Source organism: Malaclemys terrapin, chromosome 11 (assembly GCF_027887155.1).
Source record: "Malaclemys terrapin pileata isolate rMalTer1 chromosome 11, rMalTer1.hap1, whole genome shotgun sequence".
NCBI classification, from domain to species: domain Eukaryota; kingdom Metazoa; phylum Chordata; order Testudines; family Emydidae; genus Malaclemys; species Malaclemys terrapin.
In genome coordinates, this window is record NC_071515.1 from 63334312 (window position 1) to 63354316 (window position 20005).

At 39.8% G+C, this 20005-nt stretch overlaps 1 protein-coding gene across 1 annotated transcript in view; it reads left to right on the forward strand.

Annotated features, from left to right (window-relative positions):
* NCKAP5 (NCK associated protein 5) overlaps positions 1 to 20005 on the forward strand; it is a 474734-nt gene that overhangs the window by 248318 nt on the left and 206411 nt on the right. Inside the window, exon 5 of the mRNA XM_054043941.1 lies at positions 19510 to 19600. Within this exon, the coding sequence (XP_053899916.1) occupies positions 19510 to 19600 (91 nt within the window). The remainder of the gene's footprint in view (positions 1 to 19509; positions 19601 to 20005) is intronic.

Sequence of the window (20005 nt, forward strand, 5' to 3'; positions counted from 1 at the left end):
TAATGCAGGCACACCTTGCTACTGCAGCTGCTTGTGGCTGTATCCAGTTTCTGGAAGCTCATGAGAGACTATAGAGAGTTTTGGATTCCTTCTGAGACGTTCTCTCTAGTTGACAGGTCACCACTGGTAAACATGGAGGGTTTGCTGTTGCTGTACATCAGTAGTTCTCAAACTATTGTACGGGTGACCCCTTTCACATAGCAAGCCTCTTAGTGCGACCCCTCTTATAAACTAAAAACACTTGTTTATATATTTATCACCATTATAAATGCTGGAGGCAAAGCAAGGTTTGGGGTGGAGGCTGACAGCTCGCGACCCCCCAAGTAATAACCTCGCGACCCCCTGAGAGGTCCCGACCCCCAGTTTGAGAACCCCTGCTGTACTTACTGAAAGTACGTTTTAATTAGGGATAAAATGTTACACGAAGCACATCCTGTTTACAGAAGCACGTCACAGCTTCTCTCACTTTTCAGCAGGGTTGACATATTCAGGAGCAGCTTTCACATCCCAGTTGCTCTGTTAGATTCCCAGGCAGGTGCAGATTCTTGTCTCCCTGACTCTGGGGTGCAATATAGTGAAGAACATAAAAGCTATGTAACCCCCTAGGAAATTAGTACTGTAATGTGAAACCTTATCACTGACTTCAGCAGTGTGAAGGTAAAATAACTTCCTAACTGCATAGAAGCTCTTGTGTTCTGTTCTGCTGATTTAAAAGCATATATGTGTCCTGTATTAAGGTTTCGTATTAGAGTGCAGGTGTGATGAAATCAGGGTATGTTTATCTGTTTGAGATGGAACTGAAAGCCTTCTGGATAGAGCTGATCAGAAATTTTCCGACTGAACAGGTTCCCATAGGAAAATGCTGACTTGACAGAATTGAAGTGTTCCACAAGAATGTGTCTATTTCATTGAAATTCTGATGGAAGCCAGTTAGGCTCCCAATGAAAACCTGCAAACCTGCCTGTTATCCTGTCACACCCCCTCCTAGGGCTCCCTGGATCCTGGATCCTTGGCTTCTGTGGTAGGGCTTCTTTGGCAGCCTGCGTGGCGGGCTGCTGGGGAGCTGGGGCTATCAGGGATTCAAGGCTCCTGAATCCTTACCAGCCTGATAACAGTTCCGTTGGAAAAATTTCAACCATTTCTATCTGCTACTGTCTTTGGAGGGCTTCAGTATACTCCCTTTCCTCTTCCTCTGCCCCATACCAGTGAATTGGTTCAGTGTGGAAGGAAGACTGCGCTCATGATCCTAGCTCTTGCCTTACCATAGCTGTGTTTCTAGGAGTGGCACCAGATTCATTCAGGAGCACAAGGACTGGCATGGAATCCTGCCTCTTTCATTCTGGCCGCTGGGCTGATGTCTGGCACTGTGTGATACAGTTGTATATTTTGGCTTATCTCTATCGGTTTTATACTGCCACCCATCATTGCCTTCCACATAAAATCATTAGTGAAGTTGCTAGGTTTACTATTCTGGATATATTTTTAATGCAAAATATAACAGAGATACCAGGTTTGCAAATAAATCAGGCAGTTAAAGCTGCAGCCAAACCTCACATCAAGCTGTAGTTTCTCTTCCTCTGTGTAATAGGGATTCTACAGTACTATGCAAAGACAAGTAGAGGTAGGATTTGAGCTGCATACTCACACTGAGGAAAGCTTTGGTTGACTGGGTAACTAACCAGAGTCATGCGTGTAAAAAGGCTATTAATATTTCAGCTGGATTATCACACTTGTTTGTGCATATAATTGGAAAAATGAATCTTTAGAAGTAGAATATTTTTGTGTTAACTGGTTTCTATGTTGTTTTAATTTACATGATGATTTTTTTTCTTTCTATTGTGGTTGTATATTTAGCTTAGTACCAAGGCATATCAGAAAGGAGCCAAAAAGACACACACGTCTTTTGGTTATTCTTTCTGACCTTTGCCAGAGCACAAAAATATGCTGTTCAGATATTTAGAAAAGCTATAGGAGAAACATTTAACATTTATCCCAAAATGTTTTGTATTGTTCCTTCAATATTAAACAGTAAATAGTAAAACAGCAATTAAAAACTGTCAGTATTTAGGTCTAAATTCTTAAGCCAACATTTTAAGTCAACACGTGGGGGCAATAGAGTGCTAAATGTTGCACAAAAATGACAGAAGTAGTTGGTGTGATGTTGTGGTTAGAGCAGGTGAATAAGCCAAGACAGCTGGGTTTTGTCTGTGGCTTTATCAGTTCCTGCTCCCATTGAAATAATTGGAGCAGTTGTGGGTTTTCACTGTGTGATCCTGGATAAGTCATTTATCTTTTCCAGCCTCCATTTACCTATTTTTAAAATGGGTGTGGTAACCTGTCAGATGGCCACTAAACTCAAAACACCCCCAAGATTTCTCAAAATGACTAGTGATTGTGGTTGCCTCCGTTTTTGAGAGTCTAATGTGAGATACGTTGAAGCAAGCTATGTTCAGAAGGTGGGAGTACGTCACTTTGTGAAAACCAGGCTCTTTTGAAGTGTCTCATCGTAGATGCTCAAAAATTAAGGCACCTAAAATTACTAGTCACTTCTGACCATTTTGGCTAATGTGTGTAAGTTAAAGTGGGTGGAAGGTGCTATATAAATACAAACTCTTGTCACGATTGGCTCCTAGAGCAACAGAAAATAGGGGGTTTGGCTTTCTAACTGCACACTTAAGTTAGAGATTTCATTTGTGCGCATTAAGGATCTTTAGATTTTTTTCAAAAGATACAAATCAGTAAGTGTGTTTTTGTATTCAGAATTGCAGGCACAATGACTTGCTCATTAACATACATACCCCTCCACTTTGTACTCACCTTTTCATTACATCTAAAGAAGGTACTTAACACAGCTCATTCATCCCATTGATCAAACAGCAATGGCGTCTTAAACCTAACAAAAAATTAGTAGTAGACAATTGCTTATATTTTAAGTTAACAATAAGCTTTTTTCTCCAAATCCTCTGTAATTCCTCATTAGTTGTGGTTTGTAATACTTGCCCCTGAGGGAGTTAAAAAAAAAAACTAAATTCAGGAGCATTCCACTTGCCCAAAGCTGTACGGATTTATCCTACAAGATTAAACCAACAGATATTTGTTCAAATTAGAAAGATTCAAATTATTGGCAAATAGTTTTAAGAGTCACAATTGAAAATGAACATACAGATATCTCTCCTGCTAATGGATTCATTTCCAATTGGACACCTCTTGATTAGTAAATGATACTTGTGTTTCATCTTACAAGGGTACATAGCCTTAATTGAAAAATGAGTTACCCACAAACCTCCAGCAATCTCAGATTGCACAGTGGTATATTTTAAAATGCAAAAATCTTACATTTCCAAAACAATGACAGTTTATTTTGTTGAGCAGGATTAGAAACTCAGTCTATATGCCAAGGGATTTCTCCAAGCACATGATATGCTAGAGGAATGCAGAGAGGAATGTATAAAAAAGGTTTAGGATAGCAAGGATTAAGAAAATGTATGACAGTTACACTGAGTAAACTGATAGGAGGGAAGAAATTGCTTTTGAAATGAGACACTAACAGACAGCTTAACATAGGTACAAGCGTATTATGCTAGTACTTTGTTAATAAAAATACTGCCAACAGCTTCATTTTATGTTGGTCTTGAAATGTTATCATAAGTACAAAAATGTGCTTGCTATATGGAAGAAAGCTAATAAAGCAGTGGTGATAATTTAGAGATAATATGAACTTTAAATTTGAATGATAAAATAATGCATTTTCCTGTATTTTTCTTTTGATATTACAATTAGTCACAATATCAGACTTTATTCGCAAGATGGCACAATTCATATGTGTATCCAGAGTGTTTTTAATTGTCTTGAAGTTCACAAACATTCTGGTCAGGTCTAAACTAGGAGTGCTTTGCTGGTCGAGCTGTACTTGTATATGGATGCATAACTGGCAAAAGCACAATTTTGCTGGTATAACTACATCCACACTGGGGGCTTTTGGTGGTACTGCTATGTCAGTCACAAATGGCACCTCCTCACACCCCTAACTGACCACAATTCTGCCAAAAGTTTGTAGTCTCTACCTAGCCTCCATCATCTGCCTCTGAAATGAGCTTGATTCCCCCCCACCCCCACAGATAACACTGAGACCTGATTAAATATATTTCACAATTTGCAAGCCTTAGCTTAAATTGGTTAAACAGAAAGATAATTAGGCAGGGAGTCCTAGGACTTGTATTACTTTAACCATACTGGTCTAGTTACAGATGTAAACACCCCCTAATATGGACATAATTATACTGGTATAAAGGTGCTTGTATAACTTATTCCCATATGGGAAGGTTAATAAGCTACATTGGTATAAGGCACCTTTATAGCCAGTACACCAGTATAATCACATCCACACTAGGGGTATACCAGTATATCAGTTAAAATTCAAACCCCTAATCAACATAGATGTATCAATACAAAACTGGTGTGCAGACCAGGCCTTAGAACTCCATCTGCCCTGCATGGGTTCACCTGTCCTGCAAGCTAATTCCAGCGTATAACACGGAGTTCCTGTTGAAGACAAAGCATACTGCCTTCCTTTAGACCAGGTAGAATTTTTAATGTTCCAGAACTGTGGGTTACTGCTGTTGAGTGGTTATTCTTACATACAAAGGCAACTGTCATACACAGCTACTCTTTTGGGGAGTTTTTTTCTTGTTGCCATTCTACCTTGCTGGACATTGATATCTAAATTGGGTTCTTCAGAAATTGGGGCTTTGCATTGTAATGAAGAAGTATCGGGTAATGATAGCTTCTTTTCAGCTTTTGTAATATTTAATTAAGGTTTTAAAAGGATCCATTTCTTTGTGTTGATACTTGCTTACAGAACAACAAACTGAGTTCCTCAGGAAAGCTGCTAAATTATTTCTTAGGTTAGGATGCTCCTGTGAGGCTTTGTTTCCACCAGATTTGGGTAAATATATGCTATCTGTTCACTATGTAACTTACCAAGGCCCTGATTCTGCACACATTTTAAGATGTGGATAGTCCTATTGAAGTCAGTGGGACTACTTTGCACTAAGTTACTCATATGAAAGAGTTTGCATGGTTGGGGCCCAAAGCAGGTAGACATGTAGCTTTTTTAGTCTTTTTAGTTCCCATTTGCCTAGTGTGATGGGTTGGATCACAGAAACCCCCTTGGGAACTGCCAACTGATGTGCCAGGATTACTTCTGCCCCTGCTTTCCCTGCCAGCTCAAGACTCCAGCACCCTGTCTTGCTGAGCCAGACATGCCAGTCTGCTCCAACACAGAACCAGGATCTGAACCACATGCCCCAAAACTGCAGACTTAACTGGAAGCAGCCCACAGAAGTGTTCCTGTCTTTAACACTCAGATACCCAACTCCCAATGGGGTCTAAATCCCAAATAAATCCGTTTTACTCTGTATAAAGCTTATATAGGTATACACAGCTGTTTGCCCTCCCCCCAGGTATTAATACATACTCTGAGTTAATTAACAAGTAAAAAGTGATTTTATTAAATACAGAAAGTAGGATTTAAGTGGTTCCAAGTAATAACAGACAGAACAAAGTGAATTATCAAGTAAAATAAAATAAAATAAAATAAAACATGCAAATCTAAGCCTAATACAGTAATACAACTGAGTCCAGATAAAATCTCACCCTGAGAGATGTTTCAATAAGTCTCTTTCACAGACTGGATGCCTTCCTAGTCTGGGCACAGTCCTCTCCCCTGGCACAGCCCTTGTTCCAGCTCAGGTGGTAGCTAGGGGATTCCTCATGATGGCTCCTCTTTTCTTCTGTTTGACCCATTTATTTATCTTTTGCATAAAGCGGGAATCCTTTGTCCCTCTCTGGGTTCCCACCCACTTCCTTCTCAATGGAAAAGCACCAGGTTAAAGATGGATTCCAGTTCAAGTGACATGATCACATCACTGTAAGACTTCATTACCCACTTGCCAGCACACACTCATCCAGGGAGACTTACAAGTAAAATAGAGCCATAGCAGATGCTCAAATGTAAGCTAATTTCCTTCCACCCTCCCCTCTTCCCCCCCCCCCCCCCCGAGATTCATGGGCTGGATTCTTAGCTGGTGTAAATTGGCATAGCTACATTGCCTGCAATAGAGGATCTGGCCCCACAAGTTTAGATGTGTTGTTATGCGTGCCATTTCACCCATTTTCTTCATTAGAATACTAATTGAGGGCCACCCTCTAATAATGCTTACTCATGTTATTACTTACAATAGTATCTTAATTCACAAGTAATGGAGTAAAGTTGCTACTCAACATGAATAAGAGTATAAGAATATGATCATCAAATACTTGGACATGTAAACATCAGATAAAATTGTACCTGCTTAGATTTATTTTGAATAATCTTCTAGTGAAAGATGACTATATTAGAGACTGGATTCTGTTTGTAGGACAGGAAGAACATGGGCAGTGGTGGTTTAAACATTCCAGGACTACCACACGTGTTTTTCAGTCCCAAGCATGAGGAAGACCCCATCCTCTAGAGGGAAGAAAATGAAAGCATTTTGATTGGGAAGTGAACGCCCCTGTATTCTTGCCATATCTGAATAAATTTACCTCAGGTACATCTATGGCCTTCATTACCTTAGTATCTGAGTACCTCAAATATTAAATTTATTTATCCACACAATACGCCTGTGAGGTAGGGAACTATGACATTTTACAGATGGGAAACTGAGGCAAAGGGAGGCTAAATAACTTCCCAAGGTCACAGAGCAAGTATGTGGCAGAGTAGAGACTTTAGCAGAGGTCTCCCAAGTCCTAGACTAGTGCCTTAACCACTGGACCATCTTTCCTCTGTGGGGAAAAATGCTGCATGGGTTGATTTATGTTCTCCATTTAAAAACACATATGAGTAATTTTATTTTAATCATTATGAAAACTAAATCCTAGAGGTGGATAAGTTTGTGTTAAATATTTTAACTAAACCCTGGTGAGCTTCCCAATACATATTGCAAAACAGAATGATATAGCTTTAAAAATCCTTCTGTCCTTGTTTTACTTCACTCCTGCCATATGAAAAGTTAATGTTCAAATAGTACGTTATTTAGACATTTTGGAGTACAATTTGAAAGCTTCAAATGAGGGTTCATCCACAGGACTCCCATTAAACTCAATGGGAGCTGCATGGCTAAAAACCCACACAGCAGTTTGAAAATGTACCTCGTGCTGTGCTGAAGATAGATGCTTAAAGAGTAAGTGCTTGAAAAGGGGGAGTAAGTGAGGAATGGCTTTCACTCTTCAATCAGGCCAAAAATCCTCCTCCACTCTCACAGCTCATCTAAATGATTTTCCATTGGAGTGGAGTCCCCGTCCTTATGACTCTCCCTTTCCCGCAAAGGAAGTAAAATAAAACATGCTGAAAATAAATAAAATAACCCTTTTCAACCGTAAAGGTGTCTGAATGTTCTCATGTTTTCTCTTCCTTCATGTCTTACTTCCTTGTTTTTCTTCTTTTCCATTCGTTTTCTTTCCTTGCATCTCATTTGTACCATCATACTCTTTCCTTCCAGTTCTTCCATCTCTTTTCCACTTTCCTTTTCTTCTCTCTCCCTTTTCTGTTTTCTTCCCTGGTCCCCAAGTCTTTTTCTTGCCTCCGCTTTTCAGTATTCCCACCTTCCCCTTCTTTCTCTCTCTCTTTCAATCCCCTTCGCATCAGTATACCTCTTCCTTTGTCTTCCCCTTTTATCCCCCACCCAATGTCTGTCTCTTCCCCCACCCTGCTATATCTTGGTCTGCCTTGCTGCTGTGCTTCTGGGTGGGCCTGATCCATGGAGTGAGGTTCTTCAGGGCCTCTCACCTTTCCCTCTCCATGTCTTTCTCTTGCATTTTGGCCACTATTTACCTCTGACAAAGCTTCCTTTCCCCATCCCCATCTGCTTATTGGCCTCATGCTAATGGCCCTGGTAATCAGTGGGTGGGCGTGGGCTAGACCTGAGGACTGTGAGAGGGGAAGTGTTCTGCACAGCTTCAGCAACAAAGGAGAGAGCTGGAATAGTTGGTACAGGAGACAGAAATAAAGTGCCAGCATCCTTTCTATAGCAGCTCCATTCAAGCCTTGTGAAGAACACCACATAGTCTGGTTTCCCCTCTTTTTGTGTTTTAACCATTATAAACCCTGTAATATATAGGGCTACTCCCAGAGTAAGGCACTACTCACTGTAAGAACAGTAGCATCTCGCCCACCATTACTAGATATTTTTCATTATTTTTTCAAGTATCTCAATCAAATACACTGCACACTTGGAGAGAAGATAATGTTTTCACCCCTCAGCTCATAGAGAGCCGAGAAGCGATTGCTTTTTAATTATAATGGTAAATATTTTTAAAGCACTGAGTCCAATTCTTCCCCAAGGAAATGTCATAGAAGCCAATGGGGTTACCACATGGATGGATTTGGCCCTTGAAGCCTAATGTGGGTTTTCTTTTTTCCATCGTTGCCTGATAAAATAGGATAATGGCTGTGGTACAGCAGCACAATTAGGAAGATATGAGCAACAATGTATAACAGGATTTTTCCTGGTCTGGGTGCTTGGAATGTGCAGCATTAAAACTGTTAATGACAAAATATTGACTACAAAATTCTTTTGTAAAGTCAATTTCACAAATGGTTAAATTCTGCACCTACTTTACATCAACGTCCAGACCTGTATGATGTATTTAAGGCTTTTTCAGCCATCTTCAGGGCATATTCAGTCATGATGTATAGAAGCTGTATTTTTACTGCCTCATTATCAATGGTTTGGTTGTAGAAGAGCTGTCAATATCATTTTTAGGGAGACTATTGCTGCCTAACATGATACAAATAATTAAGCCCTTGGAGACCATTATTCTAACTACTTATTACTTGCTCAACCATTTTGCTACATTGCTCAAATTTGGTGAAGACTAAGAGCATTAAATTAAAATTAAGCCTTCTCCTTCTTACAAGTCTCTGGAACAACTTGTTCTCTTGTTTGTTTTTAACTACCTGAAATTTAATACCTGAAATGTAGATTTCTTTGCTACTGTTATGTAGAGAAATTATTAAATACATCATCCATATTAGTAAAACTTTTTAGAATAAGGAAGGTACTTTTTAGAACAGGAGAACTGCTATTTATTTCACTAGTTATTCCTCACCTCTAGTCTCAATTGTATTTTAAGGCAGAGCTCTACATTAAGGGGCATCATCCTGGAGTATGTGTGAGATCAGAAAGTACTGTCCCTCATGGACTTTCCATGCACATAAGAGGACTTAACTTGATGCAGCATACTCCTCTCTCTGTCCCCATCCAGCTTTGCTGGTCAGTGGAGATTGGAAGAGCAAATATATTCCCCTCCTCACTGTGGTTTCTTGTTCATGGGGTACTACAAGTCAGCAGTCCTTGTGCTCTGCTGAGTCTGGGCCCTGCTGAAGCAAAGAGAGGGCAAGGAGAGGAAGGCTTCTTACTCACATCACAGCAGCCAGGCAAAACCTAGTCCTCTCTGTTTAGGTTTAGCTACTTGAAAATCCCCAATCAGATTATGTTAGAGGGGAGAAAACAAAAGCCAAATTCTGGCCCCACATATAAATCCAGACTGTACCTGCCAGGAGTCTGAATTCTATACATGTAATATGTGGATAGGGATTATCATCAGGCTGTAAGATCATGTGGTTTGCACCTTCGCTACTGTAGAACTCACTTGTACTATTCATTTGTTATTCATGCAGTGTTGCTGACTCATGAGACTTTGTGTGTCTCATGATATTTGATGTTTTTCTGAAAGTCCGCAGCTCCTGGAGTCATGTGATTACACGAGAATCTGTTTTCATTTAAAAAAAAATTCTTAACCCTCATTTTCAGAGAAAAGCTGGAAAAGGTGAACCTTAAAGGATTAAAAATCATAAAATACAAATCCCCCAATGTATTATTTTAAAACTTATTTTAAGCCAAACTCATGATATCCTGCAATGTTTTGGGTCCTGAATCATGATTTTTGGACTCCCAAATTTGTCCATGTTACAGAGGGCCTGTAGAGTGCCCTTTTCTTGGGTTTTGTGGGGAGCCAAGATCAGTGGGGGAAACTTCCACCCCACACTCCTATTTGTTCAGACTTTATGACAGGGCATATGTGCAGTGCACTGCAGAGGTTTATCCTTAAGGATATGCCTACAGTACATGGCTCTGGGGTACCAAGACACCAGCTCTCTGTTGAGAATTATATTTTTAACAAAGAACTTGTTTTATGGGACCAAATCCTGAGGTCCTTATTCACTAAATAGCTAGTTTAGCACAATTAGCACCTTACTTTCATGGACATTAAAGTCACAAGTAAAAATTAAAGGAAAAAACAATGCATCAGCTCAGTGAAATGTAACACTTTTAGTTCTGCAGGAGTTTGGGTATTTTATGTAGACTTTAATATAATAAAACTCCCATTAAATATTAATAATACACATAGCAGCCAGTTAATCAAAATAATTCTATATTTTAACTATTACCTTTGTATTGCAAAATAACTATAAAATGTGGAAATATTTTTATTTCTTTTTAGCCCCACACACATCTGTCAGGTACCTTTTTAAACTCTAAGTCCATAGTATGAGTACAAAACCTTCCAAACTAGTAAAAAGACAGAACTAAGATCTTCAATAACATTCTTCATTCCAGATCAAATTGGAATTTGTTTAAAATTATGTGAGCAGGAACTTATGCTATTGATATGAAATGTACATCATAGTATCATAATATAGAAACAGCATAGCTGCCAATACATTTGCAGTTATTTCGATATGTATTACTGCATGCAACTTAGTCAGATAACTCATGGAAACAGCATTAGTCTGCTCAGTCACCGTAATGAATCAATGTAAAATAAAAACAGAGAATATGTCTTGTCATGTATTGCTTTGACCAAGGATTTGTGACTGCTAGGTTCTATGTCTTTGGCAAGTCACTTACTTCTTTGAGCCTCAGTTTTCAAATGTAAAATGAGTATACAGTAGAATTATACTAACCTTCCCAACCACGCACCAATTGACATGCACCGAACCCCATCATTCTCTGATCACTTCTTAGCAAAAGCTTTAATACGTGCTTGCTTACATATATATCGCTTGCTGATGTTTACAAACTAGACATCATATTTCCTAGTATACAATGAATTATTCTAGTTATTGATACGCTGCATTTGAATGAACAGAGTATATTTTGTGCTGCATCATCTTCATCTCTGCTTCTTTGTTTATTCACATACTAATTTGCAAAATTCAGTAATTTGCAGTGGGTCTCACAGTCATGTGTGTGAATTACAAAAGTCTGGTATAATAGTACTCAAAGGGATGTTGTGATGATTAATTGAGGGCGAATCTGTCATCAGATACTCAGGCAACTCCTACCATCCTCTGTTACATGAGTATAACCATGGGAAAATGTAGTCTTTAATGACTGTAAAGCACTTTGAAATCCCTGGATGCAAGGCACTGTAGAAAAGTACTATTAGTAATAGGATTAATTATTGGCCAGTTCCTGAAGTCTGTCCTACTGAAGCAAAACCATATATATCCAACTTCAAAGGGCTATAAGGGGTTTCTAAAGCCCTTAAAAGTACCTCAAAAATCACAGGACTTTTGGAAGTGTTGATGCCATGATAAGAGGAAGTTATTACTGGAATAGAGATGGTCCCTGATAAAGAATAATTCTTGAGTACATAATCATCAGGACTCAAACAAATGTAGGTGATGTAATCTCTGTTATGAGATGAGAAACCTTTTGATAGACTCAGAAAACTCTGCAGGATACTTGTAGACTAAAAACAAATAATGGTAATTCCTCATGGAATAAAATCCCTTCCTCTTCTTTGCTTGCCTCCACCTGCCATCAGTTCTGTGGATAGCACTCTTGTGTGTCTACTAGAAAACTATATAATATGGTCTGGTCTACACTACAGGGTTAGGTCGAATTTAGCTGCCTTTGGTCGATTTAAAAATGAATGTGTCCACACAACCAACCCTGTTCCGTCGACCTAAAGGGCTCCTAAAATCAACTTCTGTACTCCTCCCTGGCGAGGGGAGTAATGCTAAAATTGACTTTGCTGGGTTGAATTTGGGGTAGTGGGGACGCAAATCGATGGAGTGCTCCATTGTGACCGCTCCGGACAGCACTTTGAACTCTGATGCACTAGCCAGGTACACAGGAAAAGCCCTGGGAACTTTTTAATTTCATTTCCTGTTTGGTCAGCATGGCGAACTCAGCAGCACAGGTGACTATGCAGTCCCCCCAGAATCGTAGAGCGTAGAATGTTTCTACGCACCCCCATCATCTCTGTCCCTGAGGTTATCACAGATTAAAAGGTGAAAAAAAAATGCACTCGTGATGACATGTTTTCCAAGCTCATCCAGTCCTCCCGCACTGATAGGGCACAGCTTAATGCATGAAGGCATTCAGTGGCAGAGGCAAGGAAAGAATTAAGTGAGCTGGAAGAGCAGAGGCTAATGGGGGAGCAAACAGACATGATGAAGCATCTGTTGGAGCTGCAGGAAAGCCAACAAGAGCACAGACCCCCACTGCATCCACGGTATAACTGCCTACCCTCCTCCCCATGTTCCATAGCCTCCTTACCCAGACGCCCAAGAATGCGGGGGTGGGGGAGGGAGGCTCCGGGCACCTACCCACTCCACTGCAGAGGATGGCCCATGCAACAGAAGGCTGTCATTCAAACAGTTTGATTTTTAGTGTGGCTGCAATAAGCAATGTGGCCTTGTCCTTCCCTCCACTCCACCCCACCTGGGCTACCTTGTCCGTTATCTCATTTTTTTTAATAAAGAAAGAATGCATGGTTTCAAAACAATAGTTACTTTATTTCAAAGGGGGCGGGTGGTTGGCTTACAGGGAATTAAAATCAACAAAGAGGTGGGTTTGCATCAAGGAGAAACACACACACCTGTCACACCGAAGCCTGGCCAGTCATGAAACTGGTTTTCAAAGCCTCTCTGATGCGCAGCGTGCCTTGCTGTGCTCTTCTAATCACCCTGGTGTCTGGCATGAAACGATTGTCTGCTGTTGCTTTCACAGAGGGAGGGGTGACTGATGACATGTAAACCATCTGCAACAATGTTTTTGCCCCATCAGGCATTGGGAGCTCAACCCAGAATTCCAATGGGTGGCAGAGACTGCAGAAACTGTGGGATAGCTACCCACAGTGCACAGCTCCGTAGGTCGATGCTAGCCACAATAGTGAGGACGCACTCTGCCGACTTAATGCGCTTAGTGTGGACATACGCAATCGACTGTATAAAATTGATTTCTAAAAATCGACTTCTATAAAATCGACCTAATTTTGTAGTGTAGACACCCTATGAGCCTGAAAATGTCATGAAGCATGCCGTGTGGTGTGAAAACACATGAGAACAGTTTGTTAACATTCAGAGAATTTCCACAAATAGTCATCGATGACAGACCTAGTTTTCACCTTGCACTTCTCTGTATCCACTTCATCCTTTCAAAAGTTGCTGTGTTCCACACAGCACCATCACTACTACTAATAAACACACAGATATTTCTCTGTTCACACATGCAGATGTTCTTGGAATGGCTATGAAACTGCATTCAAAATGAGACTAACACTTTTGGTTGGTTTTAATGGCATAACATACCCATCAGTGAATTCAAGCCTGCAGTCTCTCTCTGTGCCAAAGTGGGTTTTTTTATTTTTTTTTAAAGTATTTTTACCAAATTAAAGACTATGTAATGTGTGTGTATATATAAATATATATATATAGAGAGAGATAAGCGCACACATGCACATAATCTCTGTTTAAAGATTCGAAATCTACTTTTACAGCAAGGATGTCTAGTTTGTTTCAGTGTTATTGATGTTTTGAGATCTCTGACCTACTGTGTAATTTTATGTGGTGCATGGGGTAGGAGTACAGATCAAACTTAAGAGCATAAACTAAATCTGATTTGACACAAGCTTTCTTTGCACATGTATTTGTATTTATTTATAAAAAATGAGAACGTGTACATTTTTCTAAAATCCAAAACACATTAATGGGGGGAAATAGCTTCCTCCAATATATAGGGCATTAGACTGGAGCTCAGTCAGTAGAATTTTGCCATTAACTTCAGTGAGGCCAGAATTTCACCCCTGAGTTCTACTCACAGCATTACCTGTGATCTTGGGCAAGTTACTTTACATTGCTGTGCCTCTGTTTTCTCTCCCATCCTTTGCTGTTTTGTCTACTTCATTGCACTATATATAAAATAGTGCAATGTCTAGCATGATAGGACCCTCATCTCAGTTGGGACATCTAGGTATTACTATAATACAAATAGTAAATGAATGTATCCTCCTATTACTTCTTTGGAGGGGGACGGGAGGTATTGGTTGGGGTGATGCAAAAGAAGTTTTAAGTGCTAGACCAGAGTGGATACTAAGGTCTATTTTATTGTTTGGGGAATACTGCAGGGCTGAATTATCTGCTCAGAGCCTGATCTGGAATGTTCCAATGCAGCAGTCTCTGACCTGGCATTTCCCAGTTGGCAAGCATTAGTACTGATGAACCGAATGGAAGACAAATTGTATCTGTGCACGCACTCTCTCTCTCTGTCTTTATGAGATTTATTTCCTGAAATGTTGAATGGGTTTTGTGTATATGTGGACTTCGTCCCGTATGGTGCTGTAATGCACATATTTTTAGCAGCACAGTGCCCTGAAAAGAAAATGAAACTTACAGGAAAATACAAGGGTAGGGAAGGTTAATGCTTTTATCAGAAAAATGAAAATCTTTGGCGTAAGTGTACTTGGACTGAGTGACTAACATAAACAATTCAAAGACATCCTTAAGCAGAATCTCAACTCAAGCAGCATAAATATCAATAACTTAGAAGACACAGCCACAGGCAGACCTGAATGGAGAGAAACTATCAATAAAGTTTGTGAACACTTTGAGAAAAACATCTGTGAAAAACTGGTTGAAAAAAGGGCCAAGCATCATGCCACGTTTTCAATGGGAGACATTTTTGTGTGACACCTACTGTGACCTTGCTCCTTGCAGATCGGATTGTACAGCCACAAGAGCACACACAAGATGCTGTGATGTCATCATCAGACATGACTGACAACTATATAGTTCATCAATGTCACTGTGGTTCAAAATTTATATGCTATCTCCCAGATAAAGTCGGCCATGGGAAGGCCTCACTAGAGAACTAATTCCTGGGGGCAAGAGGCTCTTTCTCAAACTGGATTGCGGGGAGGGCCTGGACAAACTTTAAAATAGTGTATTAAATTTTACTGGCATATACTTTAATTGTGCAGACTAATGTAGATTATAATATAACAATTAACTTTTATTAATGCTCTCATAAATTAGAAGCACTGAATGCTGATTTAATGAGGAAGCAGATTAAATTATTGTGGTGCAGCATGTTTGGTTAAGCAGTTCCTCCTAAAATGGAAGACCGGGATTCAAATAAAAAAGGAATGCTAGCAATAGCAGTCGGTAAACCACAATGGCAGTGCCTGACAAACTTTGCTAAAGCTGAATCTAAGGGCATTTGACTTGCCTTTTTGGCAGATGTCTGTTTATTCTTTCTCCTCGTACTCTTCCACTGATACCTGATTAAAGGGAAATCAGGACCTTTGGAAATCTAAAGTAAATTTCATTGTACAGGCTGAATCAGCATTACAGATAATCAAGCTTGTCTTTATACATTTCTTTAATATCAACAAACAAACAAAAAAACTATATTTAACCTCTAGTTAGAACAACTCTGCCTGTCGTCTGGGTGAGTTTGTATTTTGTTCTGCCAGTGTAAATTGGAGTTTTGCTAAGAGTATCTGATCACTATACTCCAAATAGAACAGTGTACAGCCAATCCCTACAAAGTTCTTAGAGAAAATAAGTTTCTGCTTTATACACACACACACAGAAGCAATCCAGGACAGTCAACCTAATTGTCTGTGCCCAGAAAATAGGCTAAGAGAAGCTATCATGCAACAAATGACTTCTATTATAGTGCTTTTCACAATTCTTTTTCATAGGTGGTTTGATTTTTTGCACCTACATTGTTTTTCATTCATATTATTGTCCTTGATCCTGCTAATACAGAATTCAATGACAAAACTCCCATTAACTTTAGTGAGAGGTGGATCTGTTCCTCGTTTTCTTTTCTGATTTAAGTCTCTTTATTCATTTGCATGGGCTTTTCATAATATTATAAATATATATCAGTAGAAAGAGACCCTGCTATATTAATAACTTTAAAAATTAGGGGTTCACATTTTAGGAATTAAAATATTTGTCGTCTTTTATGGATTATATTCTGAAGCAAAAGGATTTGGCCTCCTGAGTAAAAAGGCTCTGATTAAGGTCAGCCGATGAGCAGAAATGGTTCCAGTCTGCCACTGAAAAACTATGTACCACTGTCTGCACTGGAGATTAGAGCTGGCTTATTCTTATTCACATTTGGTCAACAGATGGTCCAACTGTTCCGTGTGCATTCTGGCAATGCAAAAACATTCACATCAACTAAAAAAATATAATAAAAATAAGGGAAATGTCACTGGGCATCTGACTAGGATGAATGCCTCACAGTGCCTGCTTCTCAGGAAGTAGGATGTTGCTGGATGACTATAAAAGAGAGAACTAAGCAAGCAGGAATGTTGTCATTAGATTAGTAACTACTGATTCTGATCAGACTGAAAGACTCGAATGACAAGCAGGTGCACCTAGATTATGTAAGGATGGCACTGTTGCCCCTTGTCCGGGTAGCTAACATTTGGGGCCTTACTGGGTTGTTTCCATTAGAGAGTCAGGTATTTCTTTGGTGCAGTCCTTTTTAATTACAAAGAAGGTTCACAAAGTCCTGTTTCTGTGAACTTAGTAGGAACAAACAGAAGCAGGTTGTTTCCTTACTCACAATCTCTAAGACTGCTTTTCCAGTCAGTCTTGTAATCCAGTGAGCTCTGTCTACTCCCTGCAAGGTCACACTCATGACAGCTTCTCTGGCTCTCTGGTTGTTTCTGCTTCTGATACACTTGGACAAACACATCTGCAACCAATCAAAGCCCTAGCCCCTGCACTAGCAATCAGTCCCTGTGGAACCCCTTTACCCACATGGCTTGATTTTTGATTAGCCCTGCATGTGGCCTAGTGCCTTGGACAGTGTCTTCCATTATCTAAAGCCATCTTACTCAATAAAGGAGCCCAATTGCTTCTTCCATTCAGCCTGAAATAAGAGTAGCTAGCATGCCCATCAGCTTTAACAAGCTCTGTGATTGCAGATCGATCAAAGGCATGCTTGATGGAAGCCATTAATACCTACCAGCATAATAGCACAAACATTCTTTCTTTTTTAATGTCTGAGCTGAGATTGACTAAACTCTCATGATGTTATAATGGCAGATTGTGGCCAGCCCTACATGGGATGTAAGTGGGGAAAAGGTTACCAAGCAGTGCACTTGTGCCTCTATTGCAGAACGAGCCATGATCCCAGTCTTCGCACTCTACCTCCCTCCACACTAGCTAGCATTGCTGTGCTAAGAGGGAGAACATACTGCACCCATTCATAGAACTGTGTCTGAATTAGTCTTCTTCAGGCACTCCTTCTGCAGTGCAGGCCATCCTCGACCCTCAGTGCCAGGAGGAAATCAAGTTCGCTTTTACTTCATTCCAAAACACCTCAAAAGCCTTCAAGATCAACTAGTTTGCTCCCCACTCCTACACCTGGATCTCTTCACTGGGTTGGTGGTATATTATGAGTGACAGCCCACCTCAACCCCTTTTTGCAGCAGGACCATAAAGGATCCTGCTCCCACTACTACTGCTTTAACATTAAACTTTTAATTTGGGGGCCACAGATTGTAGTGGACTGAAGTGAAGAGGGGAAAAAACAGAGCAGTAAGGTATGCCCACTTTCTCAATCCTTCAGAAGGCGAGTTATCAACACACTTGTAAATGTTACTGACACATTTTCACAGAGTTCTAGTTGTGAGGTTTACTTGAATGTAAACCAAACATACATGGAGTGGGAAAATTATAAGAAATTTTATTTCAGTTATCCTGGAACATACCATAGACAGAGACAAGCACCTACAAGATCTCTATCAAGTATTCTTAAAACTACAGTACCCCCCTGCTGAAGTGAAAAAACAGATTGACAGAGCCAGATGAGTACCCAGAAGTCACCTCCTACAAGACAGGCCCAACAAAGAAAATAACAGAACACCACTAGCTGTCACCTTCAGCCCCCAACTAAAACCTCTCCAGCGCATCATCAAAGATCTACAACCTATCCTGAAAGATGATCCCTCACTCTCACAGATCTTGGGAGACAGACCTGTCCTCGCTTACAGACAACCCCCCAACCTGAAGCAAATACTCACCAGCAACCACACATCACTAAACAAAAACACTGACCCAGGAACCTATCCTTGCAACAAAGCCCGATGCCAACTCTGTCCACATATCTATTCAAATGACATCATCATAGGACCTCATCACATCAGCCATACTATCAAAGGCTCGTTCACCTGCACATCTACCAATGTGATATATGCCATCATGTGCCAGCAATGCCCCTCTGCCATGTACATTGGCCAAACCGGACAGTCTCTACGCAAAAGAATTAATGGACACAAATCTGACATCAGGAATCATAACACTCAAAAACCAGTAGGAGGACACTTTAACTTGTCTGGTCATTCAATGACAGACCTGCGGGTGGCAATTTTGCAACAGAAAAGCTTCAAAAACAGACTCCAGGGAGAAACTGCTGACCTGGAATTGATATGCAAACTAGATACAATCAACGTGGGCTTGAATAGGGACTGGGAATGGCTGAGCCATTACAAACATTGAATCTATCTCCCCTTGTAAGTATTCTCACACTTCTTATCAAACTGTCTGTACTGGGCTATCTTGATTATCACTTCAAAAGTTTTTTTCTCTTACTTAATTGGTCTCTCAGAGTTGGTAAGACAACTCCCACCTTTTCATGCTCTCTGTATGTGTATATATATCTCCTCAATATATGTTCCATTCTATGCATCTGAAGAAGTGGGCTGTAGCCCACGAAAGCTTATGCTCAAATAAATTTGTTAGTCTCTAAGGTGCCACAAGTACTCCTGTACTTTTCTGGAAAATCATGAATGATTTTTTTAGATGGCATTAATTTTATCATTCTGCTGCTGCTACAACACTGACATCAAGAAGATGCCTGCTAGCTGCATATGTTGTCTGATGTTTATTAAACTCCCTTTGTAGCTCACATAAAAAGGAAGCTCTCACTACCCTACACATGTAAAAGGTAAAGAAGCCCTTTAAATGTGTTAATCATAGGCTCCAGTATAGAAGTGAAGAAAGTTCCAAGACCAGGATATCCTATGAATATTAATTTGCTAGTAGACAGTAGAATGATGTATTTTGTCCTTTAAATGACCCTAACACTACATGTCTTATCCACATGCAGAGATTTCTGACCTTTAAAATGTTTTTGTATTTTCATTCTCCAGGATGGAGGAGACGGTGAGAAATCTACTGCAGAATCAAGGATCTCCAGATCAGAATGGAGAGGGCACAGTTAATATCATGAAGGTGTATCAGGTATTGGTAGCTTTTCTGTTGTTTACATATTTAAAAAATCTAACAAGTGCTCTATATTTCCGACATCCATGTCCAAGTATTTTTGTTCTATCTTTATGAGTTATGAATGCTGCTAATCCATTATTATTAAATAATTCAGCATACCTCGTTCCTCCTTACTTTCTCTATGTATTCTTCCCCCACTGCTTAAGATTTTCCATTTCCATAATTACATTTTTATCTTCTTGCTCCTTCCCAAGAAACTCTTTGCTTTATTATTTTGATTGTTGCATCTACCTTTCAGAAGGGAAACATGAACCAAATGTTAAGCCTTATTAAAAACATGAAATTTATGGTAAAATATTCCAAAGCTCCTAAGTCACAATATTTTACCAGAAAACTGTCACAGCAATGTTCTGTCAACCC